This window comes from Papio anubis, chromosome 7, assembly GCF_008728515.1.
Source record: "Papio anubis isolate 15944 chromosome 7, Panubis1.0, whole genome shotgun sequence".
Taxonomy (NCBI): domain Eukaryota; kingdom Metazoa; phylum Chordata; class Mammalia; order Primates; family Cercopithecidae; genus Papio; species Papio anubis.
Window position 1 is genome coordinate 26,838,970 of NC_044982.1, and position 21,553 is coordinate 26,860,522.

General features: G+C 37.0%; 1 protein-coding gene across 45 annotated transcripts in view; it reads right to left on the reverse strand.

Moving 5' to 3' along the window:
• The window catches only part of NRXN3 (neurexin 3), a 1,717,425-nt gene that overhangs the window by 52,362 nt on the left and 1,643,510 nt on the right, over positions 1–21,553 (reverse strand). For 26 of the 45 annotated variants that reach the window (XM_031669085.1, XM_031669068.1, XM_031669083.1 and 23 more), the window contains one exon: positions 12,703–12,790. In XM_031669085.1, coding sequence (XP_031524945.1) covers positions 12,703–12,790 — 88 coding nt within the window. Of the gene's footprint in view, positions 1–2,619; positions 3,644–12,702; positions 12,791–21,553 lie in introns of those variants that run through there. The other 19 variants (XM_031669087.1, XM_031669084.1, XM_031669072.1 and 16 more) reach the window with 2 other exon arrangements.

A 21,553-nucleotide genomic window follows, 5' to 3' on the forward strand; every position in this document is an offset into this window, starting at 1 on the left:
AAGGAGGCTGGCAGCTATTTCATATATTTAGGTTAATGGAAAATAAGCACTATGTAAGAGACAGGATAGCATAGTGATGGGTGTGGACGCTGGGGGCAGTTGGCTTGGGTTCAGATCCCATTTCTTCTACTTCCTTGCTGTGTGACCTTGAAAACTTGCTTAGCTCCTCTGTGCCTCCATTTACTTATCTTTAAAATGGAGATAGACTCTCACATGATTGCTGTGAGGATTAAAGTAGTTAACAATGTGAAGTACTTAAGACTAGATTTCACTAAAGGAAGTGCTCATAGTCACTGGATGATGAAACAAAGCTGTAGCAGTGGCAAACCTATAGGAGAAAGTTTAGAAATCACTTCAAAGGATGTTATTCAATGTTGGGTATGCTGCCACCGAAAGTTTCCTACAGGGAGGCCCGGAATGGTGGCTCACACCTGTAATCCCAGAACTTCGGGAGGCCAACGTGGGCAGATCACTTGAGGCCAGGAGTTCAAGACCAGCCTGGCTAACGTGGTAAAACCCCGTCCTTACTAAAAATACAAAAATCAGCTGGGTGTGGTGGCGCCTGCCTGTAATCCCAGATACTCAGGAGGCTGAGGCAGGAGAGTTGCTTGAATCCAGGAGGCAGAGGTTGTAGTGAGGTGAGATCACGCCACTAAATTCCAGCATGGGTGACAAAGTGACCAAAAAAAAAAAAAAAATATGGGGGCAACTAAACTTCACATCAAATTAAAGCAAAATACTGCACTATCAGAACCCCAATTATATTATCTATCTTGTCGAATTAGAAGGACTAAAAAGCTGCAACACTTTCCTTTTTAATTCCCAGACCTCTCAAACTCTTTTACAAAGCAATGATTAAGTATCTTACCATAAAATGATCTTTTTAGAAGCTGCACTTGCTTTCCGCAATACTATGGTTCTCATGCTGTTTTAAATGTTAATATACTAACTTACTCTATTAGAAAATGTGGAAGCAAAGGGCATTGGCATATTTCACCGTGCAGTTGGTCAATTAACATGCATCACATACTGTAACTAAATAAAACTCATTAGAGTTTAAAAGTTATAAAAGCTAACTACATAATGGAAATATGTTATAGATTCTATGTGCTCAGAAATGTATCTGGGATAGTCTTTCCAAAGCTCAAGAGACAGAATTTGAAAACCTAAGAAATATCCTGTTCATTGTCAATGTTAGTAAAAGAGGAATATTTGGAGGAAACAAAATTAGTCAAAGTGGACATTCTCATGAAGACATGGTCATAACTTTTGTGGCATTTACAAACAGAGTAATCAGGAGTTCTAATTTTGTTTCACTGTCTTCATTTTGCCATTGGCACAATCATAATACATTTAGACTCCATTTTATCTATGACAGCTAAAGCCAAGGACCTCCTTGAGGCAATAAGGAAACACTAGTCATGCTAAGCTCCACAAAGGAGCGTGTCAAAATTCGAAAACTTAGTGCTCTGAGAAATGTTGAAGAATGACTGGCACACTGTAATAGAAAGAAAATGTCTATTTTCAAATAGATTTGGGTTTAAATATTACCTCTACCATTTATGTGCAGGTATGTGAACCTGAACAAGCAAACTTAAAATCCCAATTTTCTCACTTGTAAGATGACCAAGGGAGTTTTTATCTCACAATCACTTAAAATGAAATTTAAATAAAATACTCTGTTTTCATATACCCAGTATAGTACCTGGGCTAGTGGTGTGCTAGAGCCAGTTTATGACAACTGATTGCAAAATTTCTAGCAAATTTGCAAGCTGGTTGTTAAAATATGGCCATTTTCAAAAGTTTATATATATATATATATGTACAGTTACAAGTATATTAAAAACAGAGATAATTAAAAACTTAAAACTCTGTACTTCCTAATTATTTAACTAAATTTTACTATTGTCTATTGAGGTTCTCGATGTCTATAGTGTACATATGCCACATAATTGTGTGCGAGTGAGCACACTTCCCAATTCTGAGTTTAGGGCTATCATATTGGTAGCTAGAAATCAGCCAAAGTGGGAATATTTTACACTATACAGAAACCGGAAAACTGCAAATTAGGGCTGTGTGTGTGTGCTGGTTTTAAAATATTTATCAGCAAGCAGTTGTACCTGGCTCATAATCAATATCTCTTCCTTTCTTCCTTCCTTTCTTTTACCTTTCCCTCCTCCTTTTTCTTCACCTTTTGTGTTTCCCTTCCTTCTTTTATCAGAAAGTTGTTCCTCATTCTTGGCCTTTCCCCCCTTACCCTTAAGAAAAACCAACAGCTACCCTGGCCTGACTGAAAGATCTCATCAGAAAACCACAGATCTTGATATGCTTTCTCTTTTTCAAATTAAAAATACAGATTTTTCGACTGGGCGCAGTGGCTCACGCCTGTAATCCCAGCACTTTGGGAGGCCGAGGTGGGCAGATCAGGAGGTCAGGAGATCAAGACCATCCTGGCTAACACGGTGAAACCCTGTCTCTACTAAAAAACTATTAAAAAGTAGCCAGGCGTGGTGGCGGGCACCTGTAGTCCCAGCTACTCAGGAGGCTGAGGCAGGAGAATGGCATGAACCTGGGAGGCGGAGCTGGCAGTGAGCCAAGATAGCGCCACTGCACTCCAGGCTGAGCAACAGAGCGAGACTCTGTCTCAAAAAAAAAAAAAAAAAGGTTTTTCATCTGAAATCTTTAGGCATATTTAATCATCTTTAATCTATTAACATAGTACCTGTTACTCATATTTATACCCATTTGATATTCTTGTGCTCAATCCTTAAAGAGGGAAAGTTGTTACAAAGTGTCATTTTCATACTATTCGTATCCAACTAATCAAATCCTTCCAAGTAATGCATCAAATTGCCTGGATAATCACAAGTAGAGTCTAACATTTGGATAATTAACTGGGCACTTCCTTCTACTTTTGTCTCAAATTCAGATTCTGTTCTCAGAACTAAAGCTGTTACGTACGTCGTGTTCTTCTGGAATGGGAAAAGAATGAATTTAGGTCCAAGTTGAAGTGTTGGCTCTCTAATGCTTCCATGAATTAAAAAATAAAAAAGTAAAATGTGTATCAGTTGACTAAGAAAGATCAAAAGATAATCTTACCTCAAAATATGCATGAGGTGGAACCAGTGAGTTAAAAAGATTTTTTTTTTTTTTTTGCCATCCTCAGATGCCTTGCTGAACACATTTATATTTTAATACATTAAACATAAACGAATTTTATAATAAAACATTTGCAGATTTCTATAAAGTTTCTCACCAATTCAGGAACAGGCACTGTTCTACACAGCAGAAATGATGCTCCCTCACTAGCAATTCCTGAAAAATGTCTTCAGTTGATCTGCTCCTGAAGAAAAGTTTCTGACTAGAAGGCTGGTAATTTGTGAAAAAAACTCTTTGGAAATTAGCTCTTACATGAAGTCCCTTTAACAGTAAGCCCATTGAGAAATCATACCAAAAATAATCAACAAGGGTTTCTTATTGTCGTTGATCAGATTGCTGTTTGAGTATAATTATCAGTAGTTTCCCACTGTAAGTTTTTCCTCCTTAAGTCAGGTAAAAAGTACACCTTATGACTTCCAGATGCAAACCAGTGATCAGTCTTACAATGTGACTGAAAGTTTGTTTTGCTTCTTTGTGAAGTTCCCTAGGGGTAAGGTTAAAAGTAGAGACAATAGGAGAGTGAGAAATAAAGGCAGAGGATTTCAAACCACATATTACAAACAGAGAACAGAATCACAGAACAACACCATGACAGTGGACTCCAAGACAAGATGGCAAGACAGATGTGCCAAACAGGAGACACATGCTTGACTGCTGTGCCGAGAAAAGAAAACACAAGAACGAAACCATACAGAGATGCTGCGAGAGCAGCTCTTAGGGCTGCCATGATCCAATGGAAATAATAAAAACAAGGACCCATGAAATTATAACTACAAAAGAATGTAATCCCCACAACTCATACACTGGACTTGCTGGGTTAGCCTAGATGTGTCACTTGGATGAAACACAAGATGGTGTCATGCACTGGTGATGGAGGCCATGGTTAGTTGATTAGCTACAAAACTGTCACGGCATGCCACACAATGACCCTGGGCTTGTCCAGACAGAAATAAAAGATACAACAAATAATTCTATATCTGCAATAAAATTCTTTTTATGCCATCTGAAATTTGTGGAGAGGGGTGTGTTTCTCTGTCATTTCTATGTGTTTTTCTTTTCACTTTTTTCTGGCTCTTCTTTTATCTTTTCAATTAATTACATTGTCATAAAGGGGAAAGTAAAGGCAAGTGGTCCATGCAGATATGGGGGTAAATAAAAAGAAAAGGAAATTAAAAGGAAAAATATGCATAGAAGGAGGAAGAGGAAAACACAGTATTCATTCTTTTGTACACAACTTTCTTGGATTTCGTTGGGGTTTGTTTTGTTTTGAGATAAATACTGGAGGGATATGCTGAAAGGGGAGGAATTCGAGATTAGGATGGCAAGAAAAGATTTTTTTGCCTTGTTTGATTTGTAGATCTATATATCTCTCAGTATTTGAAAATAATGATTATAATTACTCATAAAAGTATAGCAATGAGTTAAAAATAGCCATAATGATCAAAATACTAAATATGAATCAAAATAAAATAAATTGAACCACCAAAAATTCATGCGGCACAAGATGAGGTGAAACAACAAAATGTTCTTCAAATATATACAAGATATATATCTATTTATATATATACACAGGAATGTGCATATACGGATAGATATATCTGTATAATTTTTTCTTTCCACCCCTCCCAAGGATAACTGAATTATGGAGTCACCATTATAAATATGATAAAGAAATCCTAAAGAAAAATCAACATGCTTTGTTTGCCAAGTTAAAACAGTATCATGCATGTCTATGTCGGCTGATGCTGGTTAAGAATGATGGCGTGAATTTCTGTGTAAACACATGACTGATGGTAGGGGCTGTTAATCTCTGATTACATTAGTCTAATATCACTTATACTGTGTCTACATATATGGAATGACAGGCACTATATTATTTGTATATGTGCATATCATATATATACACACAGTACATATACTTGGGGCTTGTGGAAGAAAAATGTAGAATAAAAATAATAAAATAAATCCCATAAAAACTTCTCTTTTAAAACCCAATCCCTCTTCATTTATTTTTGGGGGACTTGCTTAATGACGTCATTAAGCTCACTCCTTATCTACCACTTGCATTGGCATTTGGATTCAGGAAGTTCTCATGAGTTCAGATTGAAATTCTCTCTTCAACATGTCCATCCTTTACCCTATTACCTAAAAAAGTTGTGGCCCTTGACCATACTGTATATGTGAAGCCCCCAAAAGAGTGTTGCTTTTTCACTTTACTGAGCTGTACTAATTCTTCAATCATAATAAATGAGAAATTCTGTGTCACCAAACTAAAATACTGCTCCTTGGGGTTAGTTGAATCTGTCACTGCTTGGCATAATCTTGTGTGACTTTTTTTCCATGCATATCCTTGATAAGGTGTGCTCTTCACTGAATTGGAGTGCTCCAACATCCTTAGGGTGCTGATAGTATCGTGGGCGTTTCCATTCATTGTCCTCATTGTTTCTTCCCTCCCTTTTCTTTCCCTTTATTCGTCTTATTATGTCTGTCTGTCCTAATAAACTGAACTTCTGGAAGCAATATTTCTGAAGCAAAATATTTTTGTGTTTCCACCACCTATTCTAGTGCCTATATGTAATAGTTACTTAAAAGTGTTACATATAGAAGGGATTTATCAAACTTTCAGATGGAAGTATATACACTCATACATTGATTTTATGGATTCCCCTGCCTCGCTCTCCAACCTACCAAAATATCTTGGGTAATGGAGTTGGATAGAATTTTTTTCATTTTAATTTTTTTATTATTAAATGTATTTGTTATGAAATCCATAATAGTCAATCTATGGGTCACATATGCACACTATTCCTCAGCCTAAATGCAAATAGCTAATTAGTAGATCTTTCCTATTCTTGTATTTCTATTCTTACCCTAATTTTCAAAGCAGTTCACCATTAAGGATTTTAAAAGCACACAACTGCTGCAATGACTTAAAAAATAACTTGGGTTGGGATGGAGTTGTTATAAAAAAGAGACACAACTGGCCGGGCGCGGTGGCTCACGCCTGTAATCCCAGCACTTTGGGAGGTTGAGACGGGTGGATCACGAGGTCAGGTGATAGAGACCATCCTGGCTAACACGGTGAAACCCCGTCTCTACTAAAAATACAAAAAAATTAGCCAGGCGCGGTGGCGGGCACCTGTAGTTCCGGCTACTCCAGAGGCTGAGGCAGGAGAATGGCGTGAACCCAGGAGGCGGAGCTGTAAAGCTGGGAGGCGGAGCTTGCAGTGAACCGAGATCGCGCCACTGCACTCCAGCCTTGGTGAAAGCGCGAGACTCCGTCTCAAAAATAAACAAAAAAGAAAGTGACATAACTTAGTGGGTTAATAAAGACAAAAATTATCATTAATCTGGAACATTATACTCCCATGAACATACTCTATTAACTTACAGAGCAATAAAGGCAGTTGAAAAATGGATATGATTTAGCCTCGACCTAAGTATGTGAACAACTATTTGCTTTTGTGAGCATTAGACATGTATTATAACTCAAATTTTAAAATGACTGATGTCCACAGCCAATAATAATGAATTAAATTAAGTAATTTTCTATTGATATACAGTTCTCTTTCCAAAGCTAAAATGCTTGTCTTAGATTATTTCCATTATCTCTTTGGTCAAAGTGTTTAAGTGGATCTGAGCCTTTTACCAGAATTTATAGCATTTACAGATCATTGAATTTATAGTTCTGTCATACTCCAACATTCCTATGGGATTTTACTTGGACGTTTATTTTTGTACTATATTCTGAATAGCCATTGACTAATTAAATTTTAACATGATTCTATTTGCTAATGAGTTTTCATATAGAAAAATCTAAAATAGTTAAATAAAGTTGACTTATTTGTAATAAAAACATTCAGGTTGCTAACTTCAAACTTGACAAAGACACTAATGACAAAATGTATTTCTATAAATAAGATTTCAAACATATTTAAGGCCAACGATCAGCACATTTACTTGTTATCTATAAATTCTGGTATAAATTTCTCTTTATCTGTCACTAGAAAATTATTATTATCTATTAACATTTCAGCTGCATTTTCTACCATGTTCCAGCAAATAAAAACTAAAATGATTTGGTGAGCTTTTGGTAACTCAGTGCCAGATTTTCAGATGATACTTCCTGAGGCATCTCAGACTGATAAAGATTAAGAATCCAGTTCCACCTGGAAAATACTAGATATGTTCTTGGTGTTATGCCAAATTTAAATTTCATTCAGTTTGGGTTGTATATTATAGTAGCGCTAACAAAGAGGAGCTAAGTAGCAGTAACACCCAAATGCAAATATGAATACTGTAGATTTGAGGAGTAAAAATACACCTGAGAACCACTCTGGGAATAGCAATTATTTTGTGATCTCATATTACTGCCATTAGTTTAAACATCTCCTTCAATCCAACCATTATGAAAGCTGTTTAGCACAGTCTTATTGATGGATGGATGTGTTTCATCTTCACTTCCTTTTACTGTCTGCCCTCTGGTGGAAGTGTTGTCCCTTGAGATTTGATCAAAAGACATTTAAGAAAAGTAAAGGCAGAAAAACTAGCTAATTGACAAACTGAAAAATGGACCCCTGGATAATGACTGGATGAGTCAATTTGGTTAAGTATTGCCATGCCCACTTATCAGTATAAAAGTATTACTTTTTTTTTTTTTTTTTTTGCTCTGCTCTGTGGCCTCCTGCCCCCAAGACTTTTAGAATCTTGAAACTATAAATATGTAAAATCCAGGAAGTTGATCATTTCTAATTATACAAAACCTAATCTAAGAATACATTTGTTTTCACTATTATTCTATTTCCAAAGATGGAATTCTAGGGATAGCAGCAGCGGTGAGGGAAAGAGAAGAAATGGAAAGTGAATTGTGTTATTTTCTCTGAATTTCAGAATTCATTCTCACATTTTATATTACAAATGTGAATTTACTAATGATCTTAATTGCTATTTGGCTTCCATAATCTCATGAGGGTATCCCTTTCCTAGGGGTTATTTGAGTGCTCTCCAGATCATCTGTTTTTCTTGTTGGATTCAAAGAGATAAAAAGGACAATGAAATAACTGCACAATTTAAGATTAATAGAAGTGCAGTTGGAAAGGAAACAGTTTATATGCAAAGAACAAATCTTTGTTCTTTGTATTCAATAAAAGTATTAAATATATACTGATTTGTTTTGTGAAGAACACAATTAACATTCATAAATCAAGAATTACAATCCAGACCTTCACCCTTAGATAGCCATTCAGATACACTTCTCAATATTTTCATTTGATGCAGATGGTTTTACTATAACGTTATTGTTTAAAGGTTCAATTCTGGGTTCTTGAAGCAAATATTCAGAAAATGTGATTGTATCTGTGACTTATAAAAGAATCTAGTTCCCGGAAAAAGGTAGGGATAGGAAAAAACAGAGAATACTATTGTTAAAAAAATGTAGGTTTTGACCAGGCACGGCGACTTATGCCTGTAATCCCAGCACTTTGGGAGACTGAAGTGGGTGGATCGCTTGAGCCCAGGAGTTTGAGACCAGCCTGGCCAACATGGCAAAACCCCGTGTCTACTAAAAATACAAAAATTAGCCAGTCTTGTTACCCAGTCTCAAAAATTTTTAAATAAATTTGTTAAAAATGTAGATTTTGTCAGGGCAGCCCTATTATATGAAATGATAAATTTTAAATGATTCAACAGGTTTAATTTGAGCTGTTAATGGGGAAATGAAGTTAGAGATATAAAGTTCTGTTTCAAAGTAATTTAGTTGACAAATCCTAATTGAGCTGTTACTTTATGCCTTGCTCTCATGAGTTGGGATTTTTTTTTTTTAATCTACATATTTACCAGCAAAAATATACCATGAAAATTTGACTTCCATCGGATTTGCAAGATTTCTAGACTCCTATTGACCAAACTCCAAAAATATTTACGTTGTTCGTAAATACAATAAGATTAAGCTATATCAAACCTTGGTTGACCCCTAAGCACAAAAGTAAGTTCTGAGAGTGAAAGGAGATTGCTTACACCTAACTCAAAACCAGCAGTTTAAAAATCCAATTTGATTTGAAGAAAAAATAAATTATTTCATTTAAAATGTGATGCTCACATGAAAATAAAAATTGAATTATAGCATATCTAAACTACTCAAATTTATGAAAAGTGAGAGCTTCAAATGGATGTAAATTAATCAGGAAATAACCTGTAGAAGTTAAATGCCTCATAAATGGAGACAGCTAGAAAATAATAAACTTGATAGCAAAGTGAAAGAAGATAAAGTGATAAGTATGATAGAACAAGGCCAAGGAAGTTAGCCAAATTTAGTGTATTTTAGGGTAATATAGAATTGCAAGATTGGCAATTTATGTCAAAGATATGTAAATATCACCATTATCTGTTGCTGCATGGGAAGTAGGTCCCTTCCCTTTAGGCAGTGCAAATCTTGCCCAAGAAACTGGTTTCTGATTTTAATCTGTATTGTTTTTGGAAAATGTGAAGCCTGAGGAGTTTTTTTTGTTTTTTTTTTTTTTTTTTGAGATGGAGTCTTGCTCTGTTGCCCAGGCTGGAGTGCAGTGGCGCGATCTTGGTTCCCTGCAACCTTTGCCTCCCGGGTTCAAGCAATTCTCTACCTCAGCCTCCCGAGTAGCTGGGATTACAGGCGTTCGCCACCACGCCTGGCTAATTTTTTTGTATTTTTAGTAGAGACAGGGTTTCACCATCTTGGCCAGGCTGGTCTTGAACTCCTGAGGAGATATTTCTTATGTGATGAAAAAGAGGGCTTGATAGCTCCAAGAAGGTGATCCCCATTAGTGGAAATCAGGTCCTCTGGGCAAACCTCTTCTCTCTCTGCATTACTAGAAATATCTACCTACTTCTTATATTAAATATACCTCTGATGTATTTCCCTGTATATCCCAATCACTCACTAGGAACACTTTATGGAGCAAATAAAATTAGAAAAATGCAATGCTCATTCTAAATGTGATGAGTTGAATAATCACAGGGGGAGGAAATCAGTATCAGTCTCCTAGAGCTACATGTTCGCTCTTTCAGGGTAGGGGTTCTGTCACTCACTTTATCTCCTCTCATGTTCCCTTACAGAACATAACAGATTGTTTTAAAAACTGGATCTCCCCACTCACCCCATGTTATTCAAGAAATGTTGGTGTTGAATTTCTGTCCTCTGCTTTTGAATCAGAGAAAATACTTGTGTGGCCTCTAGAAAACCAATGGATTTAGTTTGGGGTCATTCAGGTTTAGGCTGTTCAAGTCTCATAACAAATAGCGATATATACCTATAAGTGGGGCAGCTATAGGCTGGAGGAGCTGAAGCTGAGATCTGGAAAAGCCCACTGCCTTATTATGGAGGTTGCTATGGAGATGATTTTCTGAGGCAGGGTGAGTAGTTGAGGAAAGATGGTGATAGTATTTCAGAATCACCAAGTCTCAATTTTGACAAGCCTTAAAACCTACAGATTTGATAAACATTGCTGCATATAAAGATATCACTGCTAAGAAAGGAAGAAAACCACTTGGGAGGTCAAAGCAAGAGGGTTTCTTGAGGCCTGGAGCTCAAGACCAGCCTGAGCAACATGATGAGAATCCCATTTGTACAGAAAATAAAACAAATTAGCTGGTATAGTGGTGCATGTAGTCCTAGCTACTTGGGAAGCTCAGGCAGGAGGACCACTTGAGCCCGGGAGTTTGAGGCTGCAGCGAGCTATAAACACGCCACTGCACTCCAGCCTAGGCGACCTTATCTCAAAAAAAAAAAAAAAAAAAAAAAGATAAATAAAGCCTAGATTTCTTAAAGTGTTTGCCACAAAACAAGCTAATTTAATGTACATCTTGAGGATTGTGACCTATTAAGATATGAACCCTTAATATCTAGCACATGCTTAACATATACAGTTGACCCTCAAAAATAGCTGTTGAATTGAATTACGCTAGGAGTTAGATAGCAAAACTATTCTACTCTCTGACAGCTAATTTCTAAAAAAAAAAAAAAAAAAAAAACAGAGGAAGGACTCAAATCTAGAGATATATTGTATCCTGCCTGAGTGCTCATAAATATTTATTGAATGGATGAATAAATTAATGAAAACATGGCACCCGAGTTCTGGTATAGTTGGCATATATCTGCCCTTTTAGGGTACATGTTGCATGTATGGCTATGTGCTCACATAGCACATACAGATTATTATTACTTAAAAATCTGAAAAAAAACCCGACCAGATCACATTTTACTTTCCCTCCACACAGCTGAGCTCCCAGTGGAACAGATTACACTCCAGAATGGAAGCCCCATCATATTAATGATATGTCCCTGTGTCATACTAAGGGTGTGAACCCACAGAACTTCCTGGATCCAATGCCACTTGCAAGAAACCAAAGCAGTCAGACTTCAACAGATTTGAAATCTTGTAAATCATTTAGGGGTCAGAAATGGAAGATTTTTATTTTTATTAGATTATTTTTTTCATGAAGCTTAAATTTTCTAGAATTAGCAAAAGAGAATTTTTAATGGCTTTCCTTTTCTTAAAAGGAAAAAAATCTGAAAGCAATGCAAAAAATAAGAAAATTCTATTTATTCTAGTCTTTGCAGAAATAAGATCCTGGCCCAACTCCAGCTGTTAATTCTATTAAACATACACAGAAATTCGATGATATCTGTTCTCTATTATATACATATAAATGTTTAACTTATAGTAAGTCTCAAAACAGACAACTGGGAAAAGTTGATAGGAAATAATCAGGGACTGCAATTGCCTGCTGGACATTATCTCATATATAGCTCACTATAAAGAGAGACCATAAAACATCAAAATGTATCTGGGTCCAAATGGGGAACACATTGAAGCTTCTGATTGCTAAAGTCTTCTCAACTTCAGCACAGTAGATACATTTTGAAGCATCACAGCTGTTGACATGGCATGGTACAGTACTAATTTTGTGTTTACTATATTGTTGCACAAGTTCTCTAGACACACAGTTAACAAAATTAGTATAAAGATAATACCATGTTAACTGCTGTTGAAATCCCATGGAAAAAAAAAATATATATACATATATTTTTGGTTCTCTTAGCTCAGAACAATTCGTGAGTTTTAAGTGACATTTACCAATCTTTATGGCTCCACTTACCAATCTTTAAGCTCCTCCATGGGTTCGTCCTTTCTTGATGTCATTCCAACATACATTTCCTCATGTTCCCACCCTCTGTGAATTTCATAGCTGCCACTGGCTGATACACATTTGCTCCTGCAGTGGTAAATCTAGGCATCTGCTTGCCCAATGTTAAGTCATATACCATGACTTTTTTCTTAGCGATCAAGAGACTGACTCAAAATTTTTGTAGGATCTTATTGCTCCTTCCATGGGATTTGATGCTTTCATTGATATAGTATTTATATATGTATACTTATACATATATAGATATAAAAATATACACACATTAACACACTATAATCTATATATAAAAAACATGTATAATCACATATATGTATGTATTGTTTTTTGCAAAAGAAAAAAGAAAGCAAGCAAAACAAGACTGACCTGACCTACCTGTACTCGGCTCACATTCAACGAAGTCTTCATCATCACTTGAACATTCAGCAGATGAAACAAGATCATCTGATGTTGGCTGTTTATGTCAAAGAGAAAATAGTGGGGTAGGGGAAGAGAGAGAAGAGAGAGAGATAGATAAGGAAACTAATGAACAAAGACATCAAAGATTTATCACTGTGTCCCATCTCCCATCATTATGATTATTATTCTAAACAAGGGCATACTGTAGGATGGAGAATTCTTAACTACTGTGTGGCTGAGAATGACTTTGGGTCTAGACCATCTAGGGGTGTCTTCCGTAGAGCTGGGTGACCCAAGGTGGTTCCAGGAGACTTAAGCCTAACCCATCCCCATAAACGACATTGCGCAGCCTTACTTCGTTCTGATTTTGAGTTCTGAGAATCAGAAGGACAGGAGAAGGGCTGTTGTAAAGGATGGACAATGTAAGAGTACAAAGCAACACAAAGTCACTGTGACTTTGAGAGAGTTTCAATCCTTATGATGTGTGGTCTCAAGTGTATGCAGGGGTAGTTGTGCATCTACAGGCTGGGATAATTAATGAATGCTGTGGAATGCATTCTCTTCAGGAACAGCATAGTGGCTTTTATCATTCATGTAATTGCTGCAATAGTCGAGTTAGTAATGTGGACCAGTAGCATGATACCACACAAAAGTCCCTGAACACAGGTAAGGCTGTTCCTGAAGAGAGTAAAAACAGTTTTGACTGCAATAATAGTAGTTCAACTTGAAGCACCTGTTAAATTCTGAGTCTTGCAGAAACTCCCCAATCCCAGGGAATCTATTACAAGAAATATAGGAGACCGAGTATCAGCTATGAGAAGAGCCCTCCATACAGTAGGTGAGATGACTGCTTTCTGCATTTGGTACATATTGCATGCACAATAAATAATGAACGAATGAATCTACGCAGATCTCATGCAAAAAACAAACATTTGGCCTATGATATGCTTAAGAGGACTCAATATATTATAGTTCAATAATGCTCATTTATTTCCCCTTCTTGATGTTACTAATATTTACTGACTTGTCGATCTTCCAATTCCCAAATGTACTAAAGTCTGGGTCCAAATTCAAGAGGAAGAGGTAATAAACCATTTCCCTTCCATTGAGCAATTACTACAAGCTAGATGCTGTCCTGGACATACATACACATACACACACATATATATATATACATTTTAGTTATAGTTATTAATTAGACACAATTCTCACAACCATCTTTTGGGACAGGGATGACTATCATATGCTCAATTAGAATTGCAGTTAGACAGGTTAATTGAGTTGCTGAAAGACATACAGCTAGTAAAAAACACAAAGTGGGAATTCCAATAAATACATCTTAGTCAAATTCTGTGTTTGTGGCTTGCAATAGGCTTCTTTATACCTGGTCTTACATTATGGACAGAATTATGTCCCCTCAAAATTCATATGTTGAAGTCCTACTCCCTCAGAATGTGACTATATTTGGATATAAAGACTTAAAGAGGTAATGAAGTTAAAATGAAGCCTTAGGATGAGCCCTAATCCAATATGACTTTTGTCCCTCTAAAAAGAGGGGATTAGGGCACAGACATACACAGTGGGAGGAAGGCCATATAAAGACACTAGACGATAGTCATCTACAAGCCAAGGAGAGAGTTCTGAGAAGACACTAATTCTACTGACACCTTTATTTCAGGCTTCTAGGCTCCAGAATTTCGAGGAAATAAATTTCTATTGTTTAAGCCACCTGGTCTGGGATATTTTGTAATGGCAGTCCTAATAAATGAATACATATGGCAGCCTTTCTACTCAGGATTTCCAGAAAACATCCTTTTTTTAAATAGACATCCTAGGTACAGAAAACTGTACACAGCAAAGAATTGGAAAACCCACATTAGATAATTCATTGATTTAATGAACAATGGCAGAGAAGTGTCCTACACAACAATACTGATGTTTATTCTACATCTGAAAGGGGGATAGTTCAAACCTTGCTCCTTAAGGTTAGCAGAAAAAATGAAGTTTTTAAAAAAATCTTATTTAAGTTGTAGGATACATGTGCAGAACGTGCAGGTTTGTTACATAGGTGTAAATGGGTACGATGGTGGTTTGCTGCATCTATCAACCCATCACCTAGGTATTAAGCCCCACGTGCATTAGCTGTTTATTCTGATGCTCTTCCTCCCCACACCGAAAAAAGAATTTTTAAACATACTTAAAAAAAAACACACACTACTGAATTGTTCATTTCAGTTCCAGCAACTGAAACTGGTAGTTACATCCTGGGGGACTGTTATTTGTGTTAGAGACATGGTAAGCATATTCCCTTGGTGTTTCCTGCTGAGAGGCGGCCCTATAATAGCTCCACTTCTAGTTACTTAGGGAAAGGACATGGTAAGTGGGAAAAGCGTTAGCTGTTCAAATAAATAAGGCAATTATAAGAGCAAAACACTATTTTGAAAGGACCAAAATCATTGTTTAGCAGTTTTTAAGTATGCCTTCTTCATAGGGGCAATGTCTCCCACCAAAGGCAGGAAAGTTTGGTTTGGGCTGGGGGAGAATCTTAAATATTACAATGGTTTGTGACTCTCCAAAAGGCCACAGTTACATAAATGAATATATAGTATATCTTTGGAATTGAAACTTTTTTGGAAAAGGGCAATTGGGGAAAACTTATTTGAAAAAAACTCCTTAGGGTGGTGGTAATAGAGAGGTTGAGAAGACACTGCTAAAGCGTGTTCAACTGGAAATCGTTAATGATTTAACTGTAAGGGCCTTGCAGAATGGCCCAGTAGGGCTTTGGTCCCTAGTACTGAGTGAAAGCTGGTGACTTAATGAAAATCTAATGAGCTCCTTTCAAGAACTGAAAGCCTGGCAATAAAGTTTAAAGGCCATTGAACAAATGTATAAAAACAATGCATAACTTCAGTAGAAACCAAAACATACATTAACATAATATTAGTTGAATCTTTAACTCAAAGGAGACATCTTCATTTGCATGGGCCAAAAGAAAAAATGTAATTTTTTTTTTCTTCAAAAAAAGGAGTAGACTCTGAGGTTGAAAAGATTCTTACTGCCTTCCTCTCAGCTTCCTTGGTTTCCTCTCATACTATTAAGTTTCTCTCCCCTGTGGATTAGGTGACACCATACCCAGCCCCACTCTCCCACCCCTTCTCCACCTCCAATTCCATCCTAAGAATGGGCCTCTAATCCCCACTGCAGACCCCACACATCATCTTTCATTTTCTGACCCCCTTATCCCACCTTTAACCCTCTCTATGCTCCACTTTGCCCAAAGATTTGTTTTCTGCTGATCTTTGATATGAGTACATATGAATACAGTGTTCTTCCTAGGCAACAGAACCACATTTTACCAGTAGCTCCTAGCAATGGTGCCCAGACTCAAAGGAGTGAAAAGGGGAAATGATCCAGCAGTATGTCGTAAGAATGGGCCTAGCTAGACATAGCACAACTGTGAATCCCAACTCCTCCACTTAGATTCAGAAGGTGACCTGAGATATGTGTGTGTGTGTGTGTGTGTGTACACACTTCACTTAGTTTCTTCACTAAGTAACTAAATCAGTTAATCAACATCAGCTTCTTAATCAAAGTAATTCCAAGCCTGATAGTCACTCCTAATTTAAATAAATTTGGTATCTGCCTATGTGCTCTATTTGTTACGATTTACCCCACATTAGAAGTGTTCTTTGTTGCTAACAACTCATTACTTCCATTTTATGGTACACATACTATTTCTAGTTGCACCTGCCATGAGGCGTGATAAGGAAAAAATGTACTCATAAAGAGCTTAAACAATCATTCAAAGGTGATCTGTTTTCAGTGGCTGTGAATCTAGACAATCTGTGTGGGTCTTATATGAATTCAGTTCCTTCCTTTCTGTCCCTCAGACCTCACCATTACCACTTAGAGGTACAGCCAACTGAAACTCCCAAAGCAATTACAAACATCTCAGTCCCTCTTTGCCTGTTTTGGTAACCAATGTTTTCCTAGAGAACCCGGCATGCAACATTGGCCACACCTGCCATAGAACACTGTGTAGTATGGAAAGACTTCCTCTGCCAGAGGCCTTAATTTGCAAAAAGGTTTAGAATCAGGAATGCTACACTTAGACTTTTTAAAAACTACTCCTGTCCCTAACATCTAGAAAATCCAAACATTACAAACCAAGGATTTCGGATGATATGAGCAGCTTAAGATCATATCCTAAATTAATGGCAATTGGATTCAAAGATACTTTCAGAAAACCTAGGGCTTTCTTTAAGCACTTTTTTGTTGTTGTTGTTGTAGTTGTTTTGGTTTTTTCAGTCTGTGTTCTATTTCAGATGTAAGCAAATGCAGGATCTGATGCTGAACCTTGAAAGAAAAGACATACTTCTTTGATTGCTTTCCATGGCTTGTAAAACAGGTTTCATGTTGCAGATATACTCAGATTCAGAATAGAATTGCTATGAGTAGAACAAATCTGTGGACCTCTGCCTTTTAATAAAATGTTGTAGCCTCAGGCTAAATGTGTGTGTATTTCCCATAATCACAACCATTGTCCGTAATTACTTTTAATTACTTAGAAGAAAGAGCAGTTAGTATGCCTGCAAAGAAACAGATATCTGGACTATCTAGAATCATGCCTACTAATAACATTTATCATTTAATAAACACTGGCTACATTTAGGCTTTGTGCTGAGCTGTTAATTCATATTAATTTAGCACTCACAGTAACCAAGGGTATACACACTCATAGTGAATTATTTTTAACTGCCCACCATCCATGCTCCTTCAGGAAACAGTATTGCTTTAGGAAACTCTCCTGTGCATAGTTATGTTGGGAATGTTTATCAAGGTGCCTTCAATGTCATCTTCACATTTTTTCCCCTCACAATGATTGTCTAAAGCTCTCATGACTTTCAATGGCTACACTTAAAGTGTTGGCATATGATGGTTCCCCTATGTCAAATACCAATATTCTCTAAGTTATCCAAGGAAGAATTTTAAAAAAAATCTATGACCACCCACAAACCAAATAATTTTCACAGTGGTTGGGCTGCTAGATTTACTGTCAGTGGTATATGTCATCAAGGTGCTTTTTTCATTCATTCATTACTTTAATGAATCTTTTTCAAATATCTATGTGTCAAGCACGTTAACAGTTATAAGGGATAAAGCTATAGATAAGACACAGTTCCTCTGCTCTGGAAATTCACAGTCTCTGATGAGACAGGCAAGTAAACAGGCAAACTTGACATAGTAAACCGAATGCTCTGTCAAGAGGAAGCGTTAATGTGCGAAGGGAGGAGACAGCAAGAAAGCAGAGAGCGTGTGGGAAATGAGTCCTGAGGGACAGGCAGTGGTGAGATGGGGAAGAAGTGAGGACAGTGGGCTGGAGAAGAAGGGCATTTCAGGTGAAACAGTATTTGCAAAGGTTTAGAGATCTAAAACATGGTTTATCTGTATACCCACTAGTAGTACAGGATGACTGGAGGGAAGGGATGGACTAGAATGAGAGTGTGACCACTACTTGAGCTATGTTGTTCTTGAAAACTTAGATAATGAGCATATATTTAATGTTGTGCCCTATCAGACTTCTCTCCTTCCCCCATTCCCTGCATCTCACCAGTGTCATCTGTCCCATTCCGTTGGAAGCTACTACACACGGTTTATAGAACGTAGTGCATGAGTATGACTGCAGTGCAATTTCACAGTGCATATTAAGCACCTTACCTTGCTTTCTCACGGGGAGAAAAATATTGCTCTGCCCCTATATATTAGCCAAGTCCTATATTAAAAACAATAATTCATACTACTACATGTTAAAATATGTATTTCATATTTTTAATCCACGTGTTGAAATTACTTTGTTCTGTGTTAGGACTCATAAAACTAAAGATAGGTATTATAATAACTTTCAATAAAATATCTCTCTGGCAGGAGCCCTATATATTCCTTTCCTGGAAGATTTTTTATTGCATTTATGTTCTTTTTTCCCCCTCTAACAATGTTTATTGAAATTACCTTAGAATAAAGCTGGGACAGAAGAAAGCTCAGAACTCCGTCCACCCAAGTAAATTTATGGGTGTATTTACCTTCCAGTTCCCTAAGTTTCACAAATCTGACATATTTTCCTCCAGTGAGTTATTGCTTCTATAATCATTGGCTTATAATTATGTACTCAGAAGGGTTTTACCCTTTCTCGGCAATGGTTCTACACTGTTCTTCATTATTAATCCATGATTGGGCATGAGAAAAGTGTCTACTGCTGTGAGCTGTGATCAGAACTGCTCAAGACCGTTTCACTCTGTCCCCTCCTTACTGCCCAACTGCTTTTGTAACTTCAAATTCCACCCTTCAGCTCTTTATTTTACACTGGTAATAGGCTAATCATTTTGAGGGATAATCATTTTTCCCCACCCATCTCCTTGGGAGCACGGTTATTTGAGATTAAGTATGAGATAAAATAAGTCCTGCCACAGAACAGCTTTATGAAATTATAAATAACACACTCAAGAATGATGATCTCCTTTCTTTCAGTGAAAAAGGAAAAGGGAAAGGCCCATAAATATTCTGAAGCCCCACAGAAAACAGCCATACATCTCTGCAGCTGCTCCATGCTAAAAAGAATTAAATTCCTTTAAATCCTTGATGTTTTAGTTCTTTCCCCTCTATCCCTTCATTCCGAGATGGAGTTGGAGCTCTGAATATCTCAGATGAGAGAGGACCCATCTAGCTTCATTCTGAATGTTCATTCTCTATTTAAATACAAGTTGCCTGAGAGAGTTTTTCAATTAACTAATACCCATTGACTCTAAGCCTATAACCTTGAATGAGATTTGAAAAGTTTGACCATTTTTTCAAAGGTATCTATTAAGATTTTCTTTACTAAATTGTTGCCAACACACAGTCTCATCTTTGATCAGTGCTAACACCCAAACACACAACTGGATGATTTTTTTTTCTTTGAGACAGGGTGTCTCTCAGTCACCTAGGCTGGAGTGTAGGGGCGTAATCATGGCTCACTTCAGACTCGACCTCCTTGGGCTTAAGTGATTGTCCTGCCTCAGTCTCCTGAGTATCTAGGACTACAGGTACATGCCACCACACCTGAATAATTTATTTATTTTTATTTTTTTGTAGAGACAGGGTCTTGCCATGTTGCCAAGGCTGGTCTCTAACTCCTGGGCTGAAGTGAGTCACCCACCTTGGCCTCCCAAAGTGCTGGGACTACAGGCATGAGCCACCATGTATGGTCAATGATTTTTATATTTAACCAAAAACAGAAAAAACACAGAGCTTGGGCAAGCTTGTTAGAAGCCATTATCTCCCTGTCTCTCTCATCCCTCTCACTGAATCCAAGCCCAATACAGAAACAACCTCAAAATGTGGTATGATTTTATGACTGTGATACCTATACTCTTATTTTATTCTGATTAAACCCATTTATAGTTACCCTTGAAAGTCACTGACATTGTTATGATAACATGAAACATAAATGACTTTAACTTGTCATACTCAAGTGTGAAGATAGGGGCATCTCATGAAGCAGATCCTGAATGTTGGAGGTGAAGGGACAGAATTCTAGTCTTGTTAAGATACTATCTGAGGTGACCCTTGTATCCTATGTCTATGAGCTTAAGTATTTCGATTGGAACAACACCCTGTGAATTTTAAAACTGTCTTACCGCGTTTGTGTCATGGGTTCTTCCAGCTATAACTTTCCCCTCTTCCCTCTACCTACTCCTGAAGATAATCACTTGCCAAGATATGACTACATGCATAACTTACTTGCTCATATTTCCATGAAATGAGAAAGCTTTAAAGAGAATTGCCCTGAGCTAAAGATACTGCATTCCGTCTGACCAAAATTAGGTTATTGGAACAGAGCTCTCTAAAACTGAATTAATAAAAAAATTCCGGGCATATGATTTTATTTACATTTGCACTGACATTTACATTGTCTCATTCACTCACTAATTTCCTTGACAAGTGTTTATTAATTGCCTATAATGTGTCAATCACTGTGCTTGGGGCCAGGCTGACCTGGTCCTTGTCCTAACGGACTTTACAGACTACTGAGATTTAAGCCAAGTCAAACCAGAAAACACTGATTAGTTGCTAAATCATTAGCTATAAAATCTTAAAATTACTGTTGGGCTCATAAGCATCACCCAACAGTAACAATGATTACTCATTATCACTAAAGACAGTAGACTACATAGGAATTCAAGCAAATAGTATCACCCACTCCTTAAAACCTCTACCCATCCTCAGTAGTCAGCATATTATTTTTCTTGTTTTCCACAATGCATATACTAGAGCAGGATGAAGAATGACATGACTTATAATAACTTTTGCTAACGAATTAGTCTTTAAGGAAATCCCTTTGCAGACTCAAGATTTAATTAACAGTAGAAAAACCAAGCTAAGCTTGGCCAAATTTTGTGCCGAGGATTGGGATCCTTTATTTCTATCCTTGAGGTCTTCTAGGATTATATAAATAAATGTGGTGCAGCAGCTTAAATTTTTTTCCCCACTTTTAAGATTTTTCATCTTTTTGCTTAAAAAGGGAAGGGTAGATCAAGAGAGAGGGGAGGGAGGAAGGAGAAGAGAGTGGGTGGAAAAGGGATTAATCTGTTGTTCAAGGCAGGCTGACAGAGAGAAGAGAAGTATTGAACCACAGAAGATTAACCAAACTTCAATGTACCTTCCCAAAAGCAGGAGGAATGTAATGCTACGTGGTGTTCCACTGATAAGCAAATCCCTCTAAATCCTTTCAATTTATTTCTTGGCCTGAAGAAATTACATATTATTTAGGAAACAGAAAAAT